This window comes from Schistocerca serialis, chromosome 12 (genome assembly GCF_023864345.2).
Source record: "Schistocerca serialis cubense isolate TAMUIC-IGC-003099 chromosome 12, iqSchSeri2.2, whole genome shotgun sequence".
Classification (NCBI taxonomy): domain Eukaryota; kingdom Metazoa; phylum Arthropoda; class Insecta; order Orthoptera; family Acrididae; genus Schistocerca; species Schistocerca serialis.
The window spans coordinates 183793763-183813701 of NC_064649.1; the positions used below are offsets into that span (position 1 = coordinate 183793763).

Genomic DNA, 19939 nt, shown 5'->3' on the forward strand with positions numbered 1-19939 from the left:
GGAAATGTCTTACAATTTAAAACCTGGTTCCTAAATCTCTGTCTTACCATTATATAATCTATCTGATACCTTTTAGTATCTCCAGGATTCTTCCAGGTATACAACCTTCTTTTATGATTCTTGAACCAAGTGTTAGCTATGATTAAATTATGCTCTGTGCAAAATTCTACAAGGCGGCTTCCTCTTTCATTTCTTCCCCCCAATCCGTATTCACCTACTATGTTTCCTTCTCTCCCTTTTCCTACTGACGAATTCCAGTCACCCATGACTATTAAATTTTCGTCTCCCTTCACTACCTGAATAATTTCTTTTATCTCGTCATACATTTCATCAATTTCTTCATCATCTGCAGAGCTAGTTGGCATATAAACTTGTACTACTGTAGTAGGCATGGGCTTTGTGTCTATCTTGGCCACAATAATGCGTTCACTATGCTGTTTGTAGTAGCTTACCCGCATTCCTATTTTCCTATTCATTATTAAACCTACTCCTGCATTACCCCTATTAGATTTTGTATTTATAACCCTGTAATCACCTGACCAAAAGTCTTGTTCCTCCTGCCACCGAACTTCACTAATTCCCACTATATCTAACTTTAACCTATCCATTTCCCTTTTTAAATTTTCTAACCTACCTGCCCGATTAAGGGATCTGACATTCCACGCTCCGATCCGTAGAATGCCAGTTTTCTTTCTCCTGATAACGACGTCCTCTTGAGTAGTCCCCGCCCGGAGATCCGAATGGGGGACTATTTTACCTCCGGAATATTTTACCCAAGAGGACGCCATCATCATTTAATCATACAGTAAAGCTGCATGTCCTCGGGAAAAATTACGGCTGTAGTTTCCCCTTGCTTTCAACCGTTCGCAGTACCAGCACAGCAAAGCCGTTTTGGTTAATGTTACAAGGCCAGATCAGTCAATCATCCAGACTGTTGCCCCTGCAACTACTGAAAAGGCTGCTGCCCCTCTTCAGGAACCACACGTTTGTCTGGCCTCTCAACAGATACCCCTCCGTTGTGGTTGCACCTACGGTACGGCTATCTGTATCGCTGAGGCACGCAAGCCTCCCCACCAACGGCAAGGTCCATGGTTCATGGGGGAAGCCCCGAGACAAAGCAACAATCAAAGCAGTGGAAATATGCTGAATCTCTGCCGCCAAACTCCTTCAGCGGGGAAGGACTTGGCGTCAGTGTTCTGGGATGTGCCACCTAATTCCTTCAGCTGGGAAGATCATGGCATCAGTGTTCTGGGATGAGAAGGGGATTCTGTTTGTACATTGTCTCCCCACTGGGCAAACAATTACTGGAGAATATTATGCTAACCTTCTGGACAAATTACAACAAAAGGTATACGAAAAAGGCCAGGTTTAATAAGGAAGAAAGTCATCTAGCATCAAGCCAATGCACGCTCGCACGCGTGTGCCATCGCCATGGTAAAATTACACAAACTAAGGTATGAACTGTTGCCACACATGCCTCTTCCCTAAACAGAAAATTTTTCTTTGTGGATGAAGATTCACTTAAATGAAGAATTGGTAGCCTGAGTTGACAACTATTTTGTAGGCCTGGAGGAAAATCATTGTCGAGATGGGATCAAGGTATTGGAACACTGTTGGACCAAGTGAATTAATCTACAAGCAGGGTACATTGGAAAACAAAAAAGTTTCAGTGACATAAGTACTTTTTTTCTATTCTGTTTCAAGAACTTTTCAAACCACCCTCGTAAGCATCCCTGACACCTGAAATAATTAAAAACAAATAAGTCGCCAGTTGCAGATGGAATCTCAATTTGGTTTTACAAAAAGTGCTATATGGCACTGGACCCTTACTTAGCTTGTATTTATTGTGAATCTCTCACCCAGCAGAAAGACCTAAGCAACTGGGGAAAAAAATACAGAGGCGTCTCCTGTATATATGAAGGGCAAAAGAACAGACCCACGAAATTACAGACCAATACCCGTAACATCAGTTTGCTGCAGAATTCTTGAACATATTCTGGGTTTGAATCTAATCAGTTTCATAGAGACCAATAAGTTTATGTCCACAAATCAGTACAAAGCATCGCTCATGGGCAACTCAGCATGCTCTTTTGTCATACGACGTCTGTTCAAAAAATTCCAGAACTTTGTCCACAAAATTTTCTATGCTTATCTTTTAGTTACTACGGATTGTCTCCTTCGAAATACTCTCCTCCACAATTGATACACTGCTCCCAATATCATTTCCACTTCCAGGAGCAGTCTTGACACACCTTTTGCTGGGTCGCATAAAGTGCCGTCTGCGAATTTTCTTTTATCTCATCTTCCATTGCAAAACTTCATCCTTTTCAACTTTGGAAATAAAAAGAAGTCTGCAGGGGTCATACTATTCTCACACGGAACATCTCATTCTCTTTTGTGAGATCCAAAAAGTTTTTTTGGTCTTGACTCATGAGCCGTGGAATGAACTTGGCGGCAACACAATGCATTCCAAGATGCTGTGTCATTTCATAACATGATCCAATTGAAATGTTACATTCTTCTACAATCTCTCGGACAGTGAATCTTCGACTGGCACACACAATTTCGTCGACGTTCCTGACACAAGCGTCATCAGAGGACATCTAAGAGTGTCCTGAACAAGGATCATTTTTGACTTTTGTAAAGCCATTTTTAAAATGTGTGAATAATACGTAACACCGAGTATGGCTTAAGCACTCATCGCTATTGGCTCCCTGCATCATTTGGTGTATCTCTGTAAAGGTTTTCTTGAGTTTCACGCAAAATTTAATGCAGATGCATTGCTCCTCTAAGTTTGCCATCACAAAATTCACAAACCCAGATTCCATATTTCTTGATTTCCGAGAAGCATTTGACATAGTGCCTCACTGCAGACTTTTAACAAAGGTACAAGCACATGGAATAGGTTCCCAGACATGTGAGTGGCTCAAAGACTTCTGAAGTAATAGAACCCACTACATTATCCCGATGGTGAGTGTCCATCAGTGACTAGGGTATCATTAGGATCGTTCCAGGGATGTGTGATAGGAGCGCTATTACTCATATTTTCTATGTGCATAACTGATCTGATGGACAAAGTGGACAGTAATCTATGGTTGTTTGCTGATGATGTTGTGGTGTATGGAAGGTGTCATTGTTGAGTGATTTAGGAGGATAAAAGATGACTTGGACAAAGTTCCCAGTTTGTGCCATAAATGACAGCTAACCCTAAATGTAGAAAAATATAAGTTACTGCAAATGAGTCGGAAAAACAAATCCATAGTGCCAGAATCCAGCATTAGTAGTGTCATGAATGAAGAAGTCATATTGTTTCAATATCTGGACATAACTTTGCAATGTGATATGAAATGGAACAAACTTGTGAGGGTCATGGTAGGGAAGGTGAATAATCATCTTTCGTTTGTTGGGTGGATTTTACTTGTGTGGCTCAGCTGTGATGGACATCACATATAGGGTGCTAGTGTGATCTCTTCTTGAGTACAGTTTGAGTGTCTGGGATCCACAAGGGGTCGAATTAAAGCAGACATTGAGGTATTTCAGAGGCAGGATACTAGATTTGTTAACAGTAGGTTGAAACAACAACATACAAGTATTATGGAGATGTTTCTGGAACTCAAATGGGAATCCCTGGAGGGAATTTGAGGAGCACTGTGTTGACTGCAGAACAATTCTGCTTGCACCAACATACATTACGCATAAGGACCATGAAGATAAGAGACGAGAAATTAGGACTCATAGAGAGGCATATAGACATTCACTTTTTCCCCACTCGATTGGCAGATGGAACGGGAAAGGAACTGACTACAGTCGAATTAAAATTACTTGATAGTTGGCACTTCAAACGTCAATAAGAGTTGTCAGTGTCACACTTGAACTGTCTGCTGTTGCCAAACTCCACCAAAATTGGCCAGTCACTTCCAATTCCTGGTTCAGCATTCTTTCTTGATGTATTTGTATCCCGAATTATGAGCCCAACACTTTTATTATGTATTTCATGACACGCGATAACTACACCAAAAACAACACACATTAACAATGCTAATGAAAGACACACATTTCATTCATAGCACTAACCAAACATTACCGAATAAATCAGCACAAGGTGTAATTCAGTATCATACTTATAGTTATCATATTCACAGAGATCATGTTACATTAGATAAGCTTTTCACTACACTGCGTGAAACTGAAATTTTTAGGGTCACTACATTCACATATATAAATACTTCATGCAGTGCTGTGGCATAGCACAATGGTTGGCAGATTAAGCTAATGTGTAGCATGTCGTAGGTTCGAATCTCATCAATGTAGCAAAATTTTTATTTCTAAATCTAACCAAATGAGTGTGATTATTATTTTCATTCAATTAATTGGTTTAAATGTATTTTTTTATTTTTAATACTTTGCTGCATCATTTTTCATCATTGTTTTGACTGTTCTATTTGGTCTTATTTTTTGTCCTGTCATTATTTCTTCATTTGGAATCTGCCTCAGTCATCTATAATCCACGACTAAGGGCCCACACGGACTGTTCACTGGTTTCTAACATGGCAGCATGTGCAGCTAGTGTAAGGATAGTTACAGGTAACAAATGACACGGAGAAATTTCAATTTGCTTTCAGCCCTGAAACTGAGTTTTTGTTGTCTTGAGTTTACCCTTAAGGGTTAGCTTTAATCGCCATGAACAAAGCGATAGTGATATTAGTACTGCTGCAGACTGTTGACCACAATTTTCTCGGCTGGGTTAGGACACAAGTTTACAGTCAGGGATACAAAACGGGTCATCTGCCCCAGTTCAGTCACTGATCACATTAAATCAATAGTCGACAGAGTATCCAACATTTCTGACATACCTTGCACCAGCCACCAGAAAAATTGCTCTGTGTTAAACATTTAACATAATTTGTGAAGTGAGCCGCTTGTTTGTTGTCACCTGTAACCAAACGGTAGCTGGTAGCCAATGTGGCAACATTGTTGCAGCAAGTGATTGATGTCAACTGTCAAGTAATTTTATTCAGACTATTGTAGTGAGACAGGGTACCTTCTGCCATGCACCATATGGTGGCTAGTGGAGTATGTATGTAGATGTGGAATCAGTCTTTCCTTCTCATCCCATCTGGAAAGTCTCCCCTGATCTGCAGTTCTGGGTAACTTTCTCAAAATCTACCCTTTTTCCTAGACCTATCCTTCACCCCTCTTCCTTCCACTTCAACCCTTCTGCCTGAAGAATGAGCTACTGGCTCTGAAAGCTCGCCTAATAATAATCTTCTTTTATGTGTGTGTTCTGCCGCCACTTAGCGAGTAGATTGTTTATCTATCCAATTCAATTATCATGTAATCAAAAGCTGCATTTAACACGGCAAGTCTCTTTTACCAATCATTTTTAATATGTCCTACAGAATGTACTGTCTATCCTGTCCTTTTTTGAGATTACTGTTTTGCTGTACTTTTCTACAGGCATCATCTTACTTATTAGGAGTCAGTTCATTCATGTTGTTGTTGTTGTGGTCTTCAGTTCTGAGACTGGTTTGAAGCAGCTCTCCATGCTACTCTATCCTGTGCAAGCTTCTTCATCTCCCAGTACCTCCTGCAACCTACATCCTTCTGAATCTGCTTAGTGTATTCATCTCTTGGTCTTCCTCTACGATTTTTACCCTCCACACTGCCCTCCAATGCTAAACTTGTGATCCCTTGATGCCTCAAAACATGTCCTACCAACCGATCTCTTCTTCTAGTCAAGTTGTAGAGCTGCATGTACTCGGGAAAAATTACGGCTGTAGTTTCCCCTTGCTTTCAGCCGTTCGCAGTACCAGCACAGCAAGGCCGTTTTGGTTAATGCTACAAGGCCAGATCAGTCAATCATCCAGACTGTTGCCCCCGCAACTACTGAAAAGGCTGCTGCCCCTCTTCAGGAACCACATGTTTGTCTGGCCTCTCAACGGATACCCCTCCGTTGTGGTTGCACCTACGGTACGGCCATCTGTATCGCTGAGGCACTTAAGCCTCCCCACCAACGGCAAGGTCCATGGTTCATGGGGGGAGTTCCTTCATAGTCAACAGTTAAGGAATGGGTGGCTGAATTCATATGTGGCATATGTTTGTAAGATGACTCATGAACAAACTTCCTAGAATTACAATCAAATATGAAAATGCTGAGAAAGAACACAGTGTGATATTGCAAGATCAGTAATTAAAAAGATGTGCAAACCAGCTGATGCAGTGGCTGTACCAGAAAGTGAGTGGCATGTCTGTTGAAGCCTGACTACAACCTAATGTGAAAAACAATTTGGGACAATCTGACACACAACTGATTCTATGCACCAATCTGTTCCCGTGGATGAAATGAAACAGCAGTTGCACAAAAATAGCCAAGGTGACTTCATCGGAGAGAAAGAGTGGTCATTGTTTTCTAGGATGCAAAAGGGATTGTATTTTAGATTAGCTTGCAAGACTGAAACAATACCTCACAAATACTATGCAAGTATTATGACTCAACTGGATGAAAAAATATGGAGCCAAGACCCAGGGGGAGAAAGAAAGTTTATCGTCAGTGAAATGCATATGGTCACAAAGGTACTTTCACAATAGGAAAACTGGGAGTTTCAAGTGTGAAGTCTTCAAATATCTATTCCATTCTCCAATTTTTTCACATTCTGACTTTAGCTTCTTCTTCTTTTCTTTTTGTATGAATGATTCACTTGAGACTACATGCGTCACAGCTCAAAACCGTTTTGTGAGTCAACAACTGGATATGTTTTCACTGCTCTGTCTCTTGTAACTCCGTTGGACATGGAGGTAGCAAATGAGGATGTAGGATGTCCATGACATACTGCTGTGCCGTCAGAGTGACCTGAAGTCATATCCGATGCTGCCCCACACGCCCTCTCCCTATGTCGTTGTCATACTCACTGACAACTGTCATTGCGGGTCTTGCAGAATGTGACTCACTGCTGATCACATGACAGGTGCAGGTGTGAAAGGGTTACAATGTGCTCGGCGTACATTACAGCGATTCTCCCATGGGCTCGTCAGACACGGTCAACTGGAAGCTTGCTGACAAGCACGCCGCCCTTACGTTCCCAAGCAGTACAACATGGGGCCACTACCACGTCTGAATGTCTCACAAATCTGCATATTGCATAATTCAATCAGCCTGGCAAATGGAGACACACAATTAGGCCCCTTCAAATTTTGTTATGTGCTGATAATGCTGACTCACAGAAGTACAGGGCATCTGTGTCCTTCACAGGGATCACTCAACATCTTACACTCTTCACATCTCTTATAGCTCCTACCATTCATGGTAACAATCCCAGACACAAACAAAGCTAATGCAATCTGGTGGCCTTTGTATCCATTTCAGAGAGTTGCGACTCTCATAATTTACCACTGGTATGCACACTTGTGAAACTACGTTGCTTCAGGGAGCTTCCCTTTTTTTTCTTCAAGCAGTTTAGTTCTTTGAATCCATTTTTTTGTAGCTCAGAATAATTATTTTATTGTGTAGCAAACTTACAGACTAGCATTCTGGTCTGAGCTGTCGGAGTTGGCGGTCATGCGTGTGTGAGGTGTGCTTGCTTGTGTTAATGAATGGTGTGTATTTCTATTTCTTTTTCTGATGAAGGTTGTGGCCAAAAGCTTATGTGTAAGTGTCTTAAGTGTGCCTGTCTGCATTTTAACGTGCCATCTTTATGGTAATTAGCACTCTATCTTTTCCTACACTGCTGATATTCCAACCTGGAGTTTCCATTGTTTGAACTTACGGTCTACTGTTTTATGTTGCAGAGCACTTCTACAAGTGTAATACACAAATGTTGCCTTAGGAAAGAGTCACAATAACATCCATGTCTACCGTTTGCTATTTTTTACGAAATAGCATGTCACACTCGAATTTTAACTTAGCCAATGAAATAAGTTTGAAGATTTATTGTGTGTAAAAGGCACTATGGCCCACTGTGTGGGAAATGTGGGAAGTTCTGTGCAGAGACGGAGTTATCCACAGACGTGGTAAGTCTGGGGAGCTATACGGGTGTTAAAACATCGCCACCTGCTGGGATGAGGGGCCACTTACTCTGTGGTGGCACTGTGCCAGCAACGAGCTCGACCCATTGATTAGCACCACAGATGACAATGAGCAACCAGCTGCTTCTCTGTGCAGAGATATAAAATTTATCTATTTTGGACGTTGGGTGACAATCTGTCACATGGAGAACAATGTTTACTCTGGCAATTTTAACACTAATCTAGTGTTCTGCAACATATTAATGTGAAATGTTGTCTATGATGTTGAAGAGTGTAAGTTAAACTGATATCTGAGAATTTGTTGTTTTTGTGGCACTATCTGGAAAATGACCTCTCTTGCAGCTCCAAGCATAAATGTCAAGTGAAGAAGAATAATTAGCACAGCACACTGGAACCGAGTAGGGATCCGGTTTACTGCTCAGCCACTAAATTAGCATATTGTGAGTACACCAGAATAGACGCTGTACACACTTGCATATACTACATACACAAGTACAAGCATCGATCAAGCTACTGTGAGACTGCACTCTGTGTGACTCATCACTACATCAGAATACTGGAAATGTAGTGATTCCAATTTCTTAAGGTCTCTTCCTGTTTGTTTTCATCAGTTGGATCTTATTTTTCAAGTATGTGGGAATCCAATGAGCTGCCTGTTTGGATACATTCTTTCTGTATGTCCCACAAGTTGGAGTCTTTGGAGACACATTGTAACAGAGTTTTTTGGAATTTGCCTGGAGATTTCACGCTGGGTTCTGTGTGATGTGTTCCATCTTTTATTCTTGGACCTAAGATTTTTACTACAGTTTTACATTCTTCTAATTCAGTTTGCTGTTTTCATGTCTTGTGTTGGACAAAGAGTCTCTCTCATGCATAAAGAAATTCTAATTTGATCACTGTTGTACAAAGTTAGATTTTAAAGTTCCAGGAAAAATACTTTTAGTTAACTGAGAGACAGTTTGTATTTTCTGAAGTCTGGATTCTATGGCCTTCTTTTCATTATGATGTTCAGTGGTCTTTTTCACCCAATTATTTAAACTCTTTAACACCAAATAATATGTCGTTCCCTATATAAGTTCAACTAGTGCCATTTTGGTATCAGCCAAGAATTTTTTCTCCAGGTGAAATTAGTAGTCCAATTTTCCTAGCTTGCTCCCTTAATATTTCAAATTGCTTTAGCACATCAGTGATGTTTTTGTCAATTAGTATTATGTCATAGGTATAGGTTACACAATATAATTCTATCTTTAAGTTTACGTTCTTGTCAGTGTAATAGTGCACCTGCTCTTCTCCATTATCTTACAATTTTCTTAGGGGCATAGTTGAATAGCAATGTGATATGCCATCCCATTTTCATATTCTTATGTCTGTCTTAAATTACACTGCTTGAAAAAAAGTGAGACACTCAGAAGGTGGGGAGAAAACAAATTGAAACATAGCGAATTTAGAGGATATGTGATGTTATTTCAGTGATAACAAAACAGAGTCAAATTTACACAGAACTTATCAGTTTGAGCCCGCTTATCAATACAGAAATGCACCCCGTCTGGCTTGGACAGTGCGGGAGGATGTCGTAAAGCTGCTGCATACCCTCCTGAGAAAGGTGATCCACAACTGTTGTAACTGGACATTGCAATCATGGATACAGGTAGTGGGACGGAGTTGACGTCCATGTTGGTCCCATAATGTTCTATCGGGGACAGATATGGGGATTTTGCTGGCCACAGGAGTATATCAACATCACGCAGACAATTTAAAGAGACACATACTACATGTGGACAAGCACTGGCCTGTTGAAAAATAGCACCACAATACTATTACACACTGCTGTACCATCAGAGTTCCCTCGGCCATTACAAGCCGTGACTTGAAGTCATACCCAATGGCTCCCCACACCATGGGACTCCTTTGTGACCCCCCCCCCCCAAAATGTGGAAGAATGGGACCTCTCCCAATCTCCCCGGGTCACTGTCAAACTTCACGATAGTCATTTGGAGCAGTGCAGGACTGGGACTCATTAGTGAACATAATGTGACACCATTCATTAGCAGTCCATACTTCTCGATCATGGCACCACTTCACACGCAGTCATTTGCTTGGGTGTTAATGGCAGCCTATGCGCAGGATGGCAATTCCAGTCTGGCTGCTCCTAGCTGTATGACACAGCATGTTGCAAGGAGTCTATTACAGTGAACTCCTGTTTATCCAAAATGATCAGGACGGTGGCCGGTTCCGATAACGAAAATTTCAGATAAATCAAAGTCCCCCTGTTTTCACATGTGAACACTTCAAATTGTGTCAATATTGCGAAACACGATCGTAAAACGTGTGTAGGGTATGTAAAACGTTTCTGATACGGTTGCAAATAACCCTGCACTTTTTTACTGAAAAAATTGTGTTGACATGTTAAAAAGGCACCAAACTATGATTGAAAACTCAAAGTTTTTAAATGCTGTATAACAAAGCTCGTTTATTTTGCATTCTTACAGAAAAAAATCTCCCTTATTTGGCAGCAGGAAAAAACAGGAGTTTTAATTTTATTACCTGCTCTTTTGAATAAAATATAAACTACTGAACAAAATTACGAAACAAATCTAGAGATTACTCAAAGGAACAAAAAGTCTGTCCAGAGGAACTTTCAAGAAAAGTAAAAAAAAAAAAAAAACTTTTTAAGTTATGGACATAGAAGTTCTAGGATGCTTCATTAGAGTTTATTTTTTGGTAACGAAGTCACGAATGTCTTTTTTTTTGTTTTTTTGCTTGAGAAACTATTGCTGCAACAATACATCTCCAACGTTGAAATCAAACTATTTCAGGATAAATCATCTCCTCCTGTTGGCTGATGTACTCCAGGGCAGTTTGGATCACTTCGTAACAGAATGTGTGAGGAATATTTTTCTCTGATTCATCATCAGAAACATAGTCTTCTGACACTTTATGATCGGTCACAATTTGGACGATTTCATCCTCAGTCACATGAAAAAATGCCATTTTCCATCCACTCTTCAATGTCTTCGAAGTGTGTGTCTTTACAACCAGCTTCTCCAGTAAATTCACCAAAATTATGTCAGCTTGAGTTTCGGTGTTGCCTCCTCCTTCCCATCACTTAGGTTGCCTTACGATCTAAGAGTTTTTTCCAAGACCTAACAAGAGGAACTGGAGGAATTAGATTCCAAGCTTCAGCAATCAATGAATGACACTTAAAACATCGATTTTTTTAAGAGCTTCCACAAAATCATCTGCAGCATCAATCACACCTATTAAGTATTCCAGCATCTTGCGTCTGTAATGTTTTTCCATCGCCTCAAGAATACCTTGGTCCATCGGCTGACATAGAGATGTGACATTTTGTGGGAGAAATACAACTTTGATATCCCCATCTTGCAGATCACCTGGGTGATAAGGAGCACTGTCCACAAGAAGTAGCGCTTTTCAAGGAAGTCCATTTCCTTCCATGTAATTTACTACAGCTGGAACAAACTCTGCCTGGAACCACTCTCTGAAGATGGCACTGTTCATACATGCCTTAAGACTGATTCGTGTACCTCAGTGGCAAAGATGGTTGGTTGGTGTCTAAATGCTCTTGGTGTTTTGGATTTGCCAATTAAAGTAAGACACAGTTTATGATTACCAGTGGCATTACTGCAAGTGAGGACAGTAAATCTTTCTTTGATTTTTTTGTATCCGGAAGCCATTTCTTCTTCTTTAGAGGCAAGGGTTGTCATTGGCAGCACTTTGTAATTCAACTCAGTTTCATCACATTTGTAAAGTTGATTGCCAGTATAACCTCCTTTGTCAATGATTGTGTGCAGTTTCTTCTTAAAATCAGCGTAGCAGCTTCATCCCCACATAATGATTTGGCACTGATGGCAATTTAATGAATGCCATGCCGCTTCTTGAAACGATCCTGCCAGCCATTACTTCCGAGGAATTCTTGCTTCTTTCCTTCAATCAACTCATCAGCTCATTTTGACAAAGTAGAGGACCTGAAACTGACACACCTTTGGCTCTTATTTATTCGTGCCACAAAAATAATGCCTCTTCTAACTGAGGATGTGCACCTTTTCTCATTGTTTTTCAAGATTTCACTGCGCTGCCCAATGCTTGGATGGAACAAAATTTTTCAATTCCTGATCGATTTGTCTTCCGATCAGTAATTGTACTCCTACTCTGCAGCAACTTTTGTGGGTGGCTCACCAGCATCAATTCTCTGCAAAGTGTGAAGTTCTTTTTCCAACAAGATCACATTCGTTTTATGTTTTGTGCCCGTAGTCACGTTCAGTGTTCTTTTTACAGACACTCGACTGAGTCCTTTATGGTTTTTGGTCCCTTTTATCTCTGGACACTTTAAGGCACATAGTGGGAGCACAAAACCTCAAATCAGAAACATACAGATGCACAACTTGACAACACTCGAGATGCACTAGACAAACTTTTGACTTTTGAAACCAGGCTGTGGCAGCCATCAAATGAAAGCATTCGATACATCTATGCCATTTCCTCTGTTATACCCAAGCCCACGTGGCAACACAACAGGGTGTTGTACATTCACTGTTAAACACTCAGCTTTGATGTACCGACAACAAGTGGAAAGTGTTAGGCGGCGCACTCTAATTGTCGGTTTCGACAGGGCTACGTTGCACTGCACAGAACAATACTGTATGTACTGTACTTCCAAGGAGTTCCAATAGATGGCAGTGGCATGAAACCATGCAATACGAATAAGAAACACACTAGAGCTTCAACCAACACACGCACAAATTGACGATACTTGGACTTTTGACACGCACCTGTGCACTGATTAGCAGTAGATTGCCAAAAAACACCAGCAAATGCTTGGCTCCAGGTGCACGCAAATTGAAACTTGTCAAGTGTCAATCTAGCTAGCCAAAAGTGTAGCTGCACGAGAGTTTACTGTACTTGTTCTCAGATGGCAGTCACAGACATGAACAGATTACAATGTACTCAGTACACTACACAGTGATGCTCACTTATAGTGGTCTGATGTAGTCAACTGGAAGATTGATGATGAGTATGCCCTTACTTTCCAACATCAGGCCACTGAGATCCAAATACTCCAAAAATACAGATGTTGCAAGGTTTAACCAGGCGACCAAATGGACATCCACAATGAGGTTTCTTTCAAACTCTCATCAGATAATGCTGTCTCACACCAATATGCAGCACCTTCATATCCTCCAGAGTGATGATTCAACATCTGACGCTATTCACATCCCTTATATACCACACGATGCTTGCTAAACAGCAATAAAAACAAAGAACACTAATGAATAATGAAGGAAAAGACAGACTGTTACTTACCATAAAGAAGATACCTTAGGCTGCAGATGGGCAGAATTAAAAGACACTTACATAAAGCTTTCAGCCACAGCCTTCATCAGTAAGTAGTAATCTGTCTTTTCCAACATTGTTGATATTCCTACTGGAGTTTCCATTGTTTCAAGGACACTGATGCTTTTCTGTTAGTGTTTCCTTTATGATGTTTTCTGCATTTTAGCTATTTTTAAAAAAAGAAAAAAAAAGAAAGAAAGAAAGAAAAAAAAAAGATTTGTAGCTGGAAAACTTCTGAAGTCCAATAAAGGAGTTACAACAGCCATATATGGTTATCTGGTGGACCTTGCAGAACCAAATTCTAGGGCTGAAATGTACTGTTGACCAATGGGCATTAATCAGAATGAATACTAAATAAAAAATTAAATCCAATTTTACACAAAAAACTCAGGTTCTATCACTGTTGTTTTTCGTTCTATTTTGCTCTTATGTTTGCTATGACTTGTTAAGCAGAAATTTTCTTGCTATCTATAGAGTTACATTTGCTGTAATGTATCTTACCTGCATGTTGTTTCTTCTTTCTTCTCACTGCTGCCCCAATCATGGCAAGCAAGTCATCCTCACTGCATTTGCTTCGTATTGCATCTCTGAAACAACAGTTAAAACACCCGTTAAACAGTACCAGGCAATTACCACACAGTGAAATGTTGGTACACTAAAAAGAAAGAAAAACTTTGCAGAAATCTTCAACAGTAATCTTGTAGTCTGCAGTAGGCAACAGCAGGATAACAAACCCACTGGACAAGAATGGGAAAGTCATGATAGAAGTTACTTTTATTTTTATAAATAAACAGGTATCTTACACAAATGCTCAAGAGTATACATAGGATCTCGGGCTGAAGAGGTGGAGCAGAAACTGACATTAGTTTTGTTGAAGAGGGAGTAGTGGAACACAGCACAATTTCTTGCAAAATGAAGCCAAATTTATTGATAAACTGTTAATTAATTGCCAAGCTCACTAATGTGGCCATTTTACAACAGGTACTTACTGCTTGGAGTATATGTGACTTTTCAGGCTTGCCTGATAGATCTGTTGCAAAAACACTTTGGGTTCCCCACCAGATAACATTATGCAAGTCCCTCCCTCAATACTTCAGTGACACAACGTTTTGGAATCTTCAGGTGGTGGTGATTTCCACCATCACTGCTGCAAGATGGAACTGGCAATTTCCACATGACAGCTTTGAAATTTATCATGTGGATGACTATGACCATCATATTTAGAATTCAGAGGATTTCATAGAATACCTGAAGATGCTTAAACTAGAACTTTCAGATCTTTTAGTTAGCTCAAATGTTATACCATTACTTACAAAAGTGCCCCTGCAGCCCTCATTAGAGGTTATTAGCAGCAAGTTTGAGAAAGAAATTGTGGTGCTGTTTAAACATGTGCATACCTCATCCTATTTCTTATGTAACACCAACTACTTTGATCAAGTGGACAGTGTTCCCATGGGAGATCCTCTATTTCCCTTAGTAAATATCCAACTTTCCTCCTTCTGGCAGAATGCTGAAGAGACATTTGTGGTGTGGCCCACATAATACAGACACTACCTATGTTCCTGCAGCATTTGCACTCGGTCCATCCGAATATTCAGTTCACTGTGGAAGTACAAAAAGATAGCAGCTTACCATTCCTGGATGTCACGGTTAGAAGAAAAGCTGACAGAACACTGGGGCATAGTCTCTACTGCAAACTGATACATGCAGAGTTATATTTGCGGTCCAAAAGTTGCCATCACCCTGCACAATGTGGTAGTGTCTTACACTCCCTGGCACATAGAGCACACATGATCTCAGATACTGACAGTCTGCCTGGTGAACTGTAACACCTAAGAACAGTGTTCCAGCAGAATGTTTATTCTTGTAAACAGATTTGCAATGTGTTCTGAGCAAAGCAAGTTCAGTGTAGGGATGTAAATGAAGATACTTAGACAAGCACTGCAAATGGCTTTCCTACCATATTTCAGTGGCATGTTTTCAAAAATAGAAAGAATCACTAAGAGAAACAGAATCAAGTGTGTTTTTCGTCTACCAGCAAAACTAAGGAATTGTTTGTGTTCAGTTAAAGACAATCTTGACCTTAGAAAACACAGATCATATATAAGATCTGATGCCATTATGGGAAATCTTATATAGGGCAGACACCTCACATTGTGCAAGAACACTGTGTTCAACAGCGCTGACAAAAATGCCACCCAGTAAATTAGTGGTAGCAGAGCACTGCCTGAATACAGGGCACCACACATTTCCCACGAGGACTGAAATTTTATCCTCAGCATCATCACTTTAGGATTGTGTTTTTAACAATGAGGCATGTATCCATACGGTGGGCAATCTTACCAACAGGAATATGGAATTTTGACTAAGCACTGCCCAGAATCCAGCACTGACTGCCATGAAATTAAAACAGTAGAAACCAGATCCTCCGATGTATGACCTGATGCAGCACCTTGCAGAGAGTTAATTCAGCTTTTAACCACATGAGTGTCCAGAAGTGCAGTCATTGCCCACAACACATAAGCAGAAGGCTACTATGAATAGCATTTCCATCCAACTGGGAGTGCCTGTCCACACATTCGTACTCCTGCTTCTAGCCTGACAAATTTCAATTCTGCTGTGCAAATATCACCAGTCACATCTTGCAGCAGTGATGACAGGACCCACCACTACCTGAAGATGACGAACAGTTGTGTTGGTGAAATATTGTGAGGCTTGCACAAAGTTATTCAGTGGCAAATCTGAGAAGATTTGTATACATTATTTTTATGTGACGCATGTAATGTGCAGCAAAATGTGATAATTTTCTGCATTTGCCTTTTTGTACATTTCAAAATACCCCAAAAATTGGTGAGAAACACTGAACATATGACATAACCAGATGACATACCCCACAGCATGTGCAGCAGTCAGGGCTGAGTGTAAAGGAATGATTGAGCAGTGCAATACTTTCATTTGAGCAAACAGAGCAAATTTCAAAAACATTTTGTAAATATGATCTGTTGTAATTGTATATGTTACAAAATTATTGTCCCTGCTGTAATCAAGCAAAACAAGTTCTGATTTTGTGTTTTTTGCTTCTGTCCTCTTTTTGTTTACAGACATTAGTTAGTAAAGAAAACATAGGTCATTTAATGGCAATGATGCTATTCTGAAGTTTATACTCATCTACTTTTTATGCAATACGGTAGGTTTTCATTGTATTGTACTTTGCAAGAAATCAAGGAAACTGCAAGATCGGTAAATAAAATAGTAAACTTCAATATAAATACATAATTGTTTAACACAATGAAAAAATACTGCCTGCCAGATGCAAGACTCAAATCCTGAACGCCATCACTAAAGTCGCACATGTGTGTCCGTAGCCACAATGATATGAATACTTGACTTGGGTTGGGATCCCTGTGTGTGTGTGTGTGTGTGTGTGTGTGTGTGTGTGTGTGTGTGTGTGTGTGTGTGTGTGTGTGTGTGTTTATATATATGAAACAAATACTAACAAAGAGATAGAGGGCCTGGCCAGTACTTACCTCAGCTCAGTACAGCCGATACATACACAAAACAGAACAGAAAATTGACGTATCCTAGCTTTCGGAACTTCGTTCCTACATCAGGGAGGAGAGAGGGGAAAAAAGGGGAAGAAGGGAAAGTGGATTCAGTTATTCACAACCCAGGTTATGAAGCAACAGGGGAAAGGTAAACAGGGAGGGTAGCAAAGATGGAGGCATGGATGTCAGAGGGAAGCCAAAGATATTCTACTGTAATTACTTTGCCAGCTTCAAACCAAGGAGGATGAATACAGAAGTAAAGAGGTACATAGTATAAAGATAAATGCAACTATGTAGGATGAAAAGATGCATGAATGGCTAAAGAGGAAAGGGAAAGAGGAGAAGACTAAAGAGTAAATGGGAGTGAGGTTGGTTAACATAGTTTCAGTCCAGGGGGATGGCGAGATGAAAGGATGTGTTGGAGTGCAAGTTCCCATCTCCGCAGTTCCGAGGTACTGGTGTTGGGTGGGAGAAGCCAAATGGCACATATGGTGTAGCAGGTTCCTAGGTCCCTAGAATTATGCTGGAGGGCATGCTCCGCTACTGGGTATTGGACATCTCCTAGGTGGACAGTTCGTCTGTGCCCATTCATGCGCTCAGCCAGTTTAGTTGTCGTCATACCAATGTAAAAGGCTGTGCAGTGCAGGCATGTCAGCTGATAAATGACGTGTTGTCTCACATGTGGCCCTGCCTTGAGTTGTGTATGTTTTACCAGTAGCGGGGCTGGAGTAGTTGGTTGTGGGGGGATGCATGGGGCAGGTTTTGCATCGGGGTCCGTTACAGGGGTAGGAACCGCTGGGTAGAGAAGGTGGTCTGGGAATATTGTAGGGTTTGACAAGGATGATACGGAGGTTAGGGGGTTGGCAAAAGGCAACTCTGGGTGGTGTGGGGAGAATATTGTCAAGGGATGATCTCATTTCAGGGCTTGACTTGAGAAAGTCATATCCCTGGCGGAGTAATTAGTTGATGTACTCGAGGCCAGGATAATATTGGGTGACAAGGGGGATGCTTCTGTGTGGTCTGGGGGTAGTAACATTGTTGTTGGGTGGGGAGGAATGTATTGCTTGGGAGATCTGTTTGTGGACAAGATCTGCAGGATAGTTGTGGGAGAGGAAAGCACTGATATATAATATAATACAGGGAAACATTCCAAATGGGAAAAATATATCTAAAAACAAAGATGATGTAACTTACCAAACGAGAGCATTGGTATGTTGATAGACACAGAAACAAACACACACACAAAATTCAAGCTTTCGCAACCCACAGTTGCTTCATCAGCAAAGAGGGAAGGAGAGGGAAAGACGAAAGGATGTGGGTTTTAAGGGAGAGGGTAAGGAGTCCTTCCAATCCTGGGAGTGGAAAGACTTACCTTAGGGTGTGTGTGTGTGTGTGTGTGTGTGTGTGTGTGTGTGTGTGTGTGTGTGTGTGTGTGTGATCTGATCTGAACTATGCAACCTTCAAATGGAAGTTTTTTGATCACTCCTTATTTTGCTCCCTGCCACCTTGGCAATATGTACCGCAAATCATCAGACCTTCCTGCATGCTTCATGTTGTGTCTAGACAAGACAGCCTAGACACAATGAGAGGAATCTGAAAGGCACGCTCTAAGTTAAAAAAGGAGGGCGTGAGGTCTGAAACAGGATACATAATGAATGCTGTAAAGAAAAGTACGTAGCTTCTGGAATACTTAACTTTAATCCATCCTTTTGGTACATCTGGAGATTGTGGTGATACAAGTGAGACTCTTTATATACATGCAATGTTACTAATGGCGCCTTGCTAGGTCATAGCCATTGACTTAGCTGAAGGCTATTCTAACTATCGGCTCGGCTAATGAGCAATGCTTCGTCCATGTAGTCGCTAGCAAAGTCGTCCATACAACTGGGGCGAGTGCTAGTCCGTATCTCGAGACCTGCCTTGTGGTGGCGCTCGGTCTGCAATCACACAGTGGCGACACGCGGGTCCGACATGTACTAATGGACCCCGGCCGATTTAAAGCTACCACCTAGCAAGTGTGGTGTCTGGCGGTGACACCAGATTCCTCCCCTGCAAATCGGCGAACGGTCGTGTTATAAGGCTTCCGCCCGCCGTGGGGAGAACCCCATGTTGACGTATGTGATGAGGTGGGGAGCCTAACAACAGGCGAGGCTATGCCACCCGCACCCGGCCATTCGGTCCAAGGGGAGCTAGGAAACACCTGAAAACCTAGTCCAGGGTGCACGTCAACATGCGGTGTATGCGCCCGTAAAGAGACAGGAGGGGCCGAAGGGTCGACCTCCATTGCGTCGGGGTACCCGACGCGCGAAGACGCCATGTGGTCCGGAGCGGGCAAGAGTACCATGGTGGAGGACAGCTGGTCACGGGAAGCGATCGGTGGCGCATGACCCAGGGAGGCGCTTGGTGGCTGCAGCGAAGCATCCACTGCGGGCGGCACTAGCTGGAGGACCGGCGGCGGCGGAGGCGGCAGCGGCGCGTCGCCATGGGGCAAAATGGAAGGCATCGTCGGTAACACCTGGGGATGAGGCGAGCCAGTAGATGGGTCCCCAGGGCGCTTACCGGACGGCACCATCGCTGAAAGCAGACGGGGAGCGGCATAACCCGAGCGACAACAGAGGCGCAGCTGATTGAGATGCCGACGCACCTCACCAGAGGCCCCCAAAACCAAATACATCGCGTGGCCAAGGCAGCGAAGAATGCGCCCAGCGACCCAACGCCGTGAACCTCGATAGTTGCGATAAAATACAACGTCGCCTGGAGCAAAAGCAGAAGTCTGCCGCTGCACAGGAACCTGATGCGGCGGGTGCAGCAAAGACATCAAGGTTTGATGAGGACGACCGTGGAGCAACTCAGCCGGCGAGCGACCATCTCGGGGCTGAGAGCGATACGAAGACAAAAAGAGCAACAACGCGTCCTCCCGAGAATGCGACTCTTTCAACTTCAACATCTGTGACTTGAAAGTCCGGACCAATCGTTCAGCGGCACCGTTGGACTGAGGCGAAAACGGTGCGGATGTCAGA

At 41.9% G+C, this 19939-nt stretch overlaps 1 protein-coding gene across 1 annotated transcript in view; it reads right to left on the reverse strand.

Moving 5' to 3' along the window:
- LOC126428234 (molybdenum cofactor biosynthesis protein 1-like) overlaps positions 1–19939 on the reverse strand; it is a 112342-nt gene that overhangs the window by 11643 nt on the left and 80760 nt on the right. The window contains exon 5 of the mRNA XM_050090149.1: positions 13876–13961. Coding sequence (XP_049946106.1) covers positions 13876–13961 — 86 coding nt within the window. The remainder of the gene's footprint in view (positions 1–13875; positions 13962–19939) is intronic.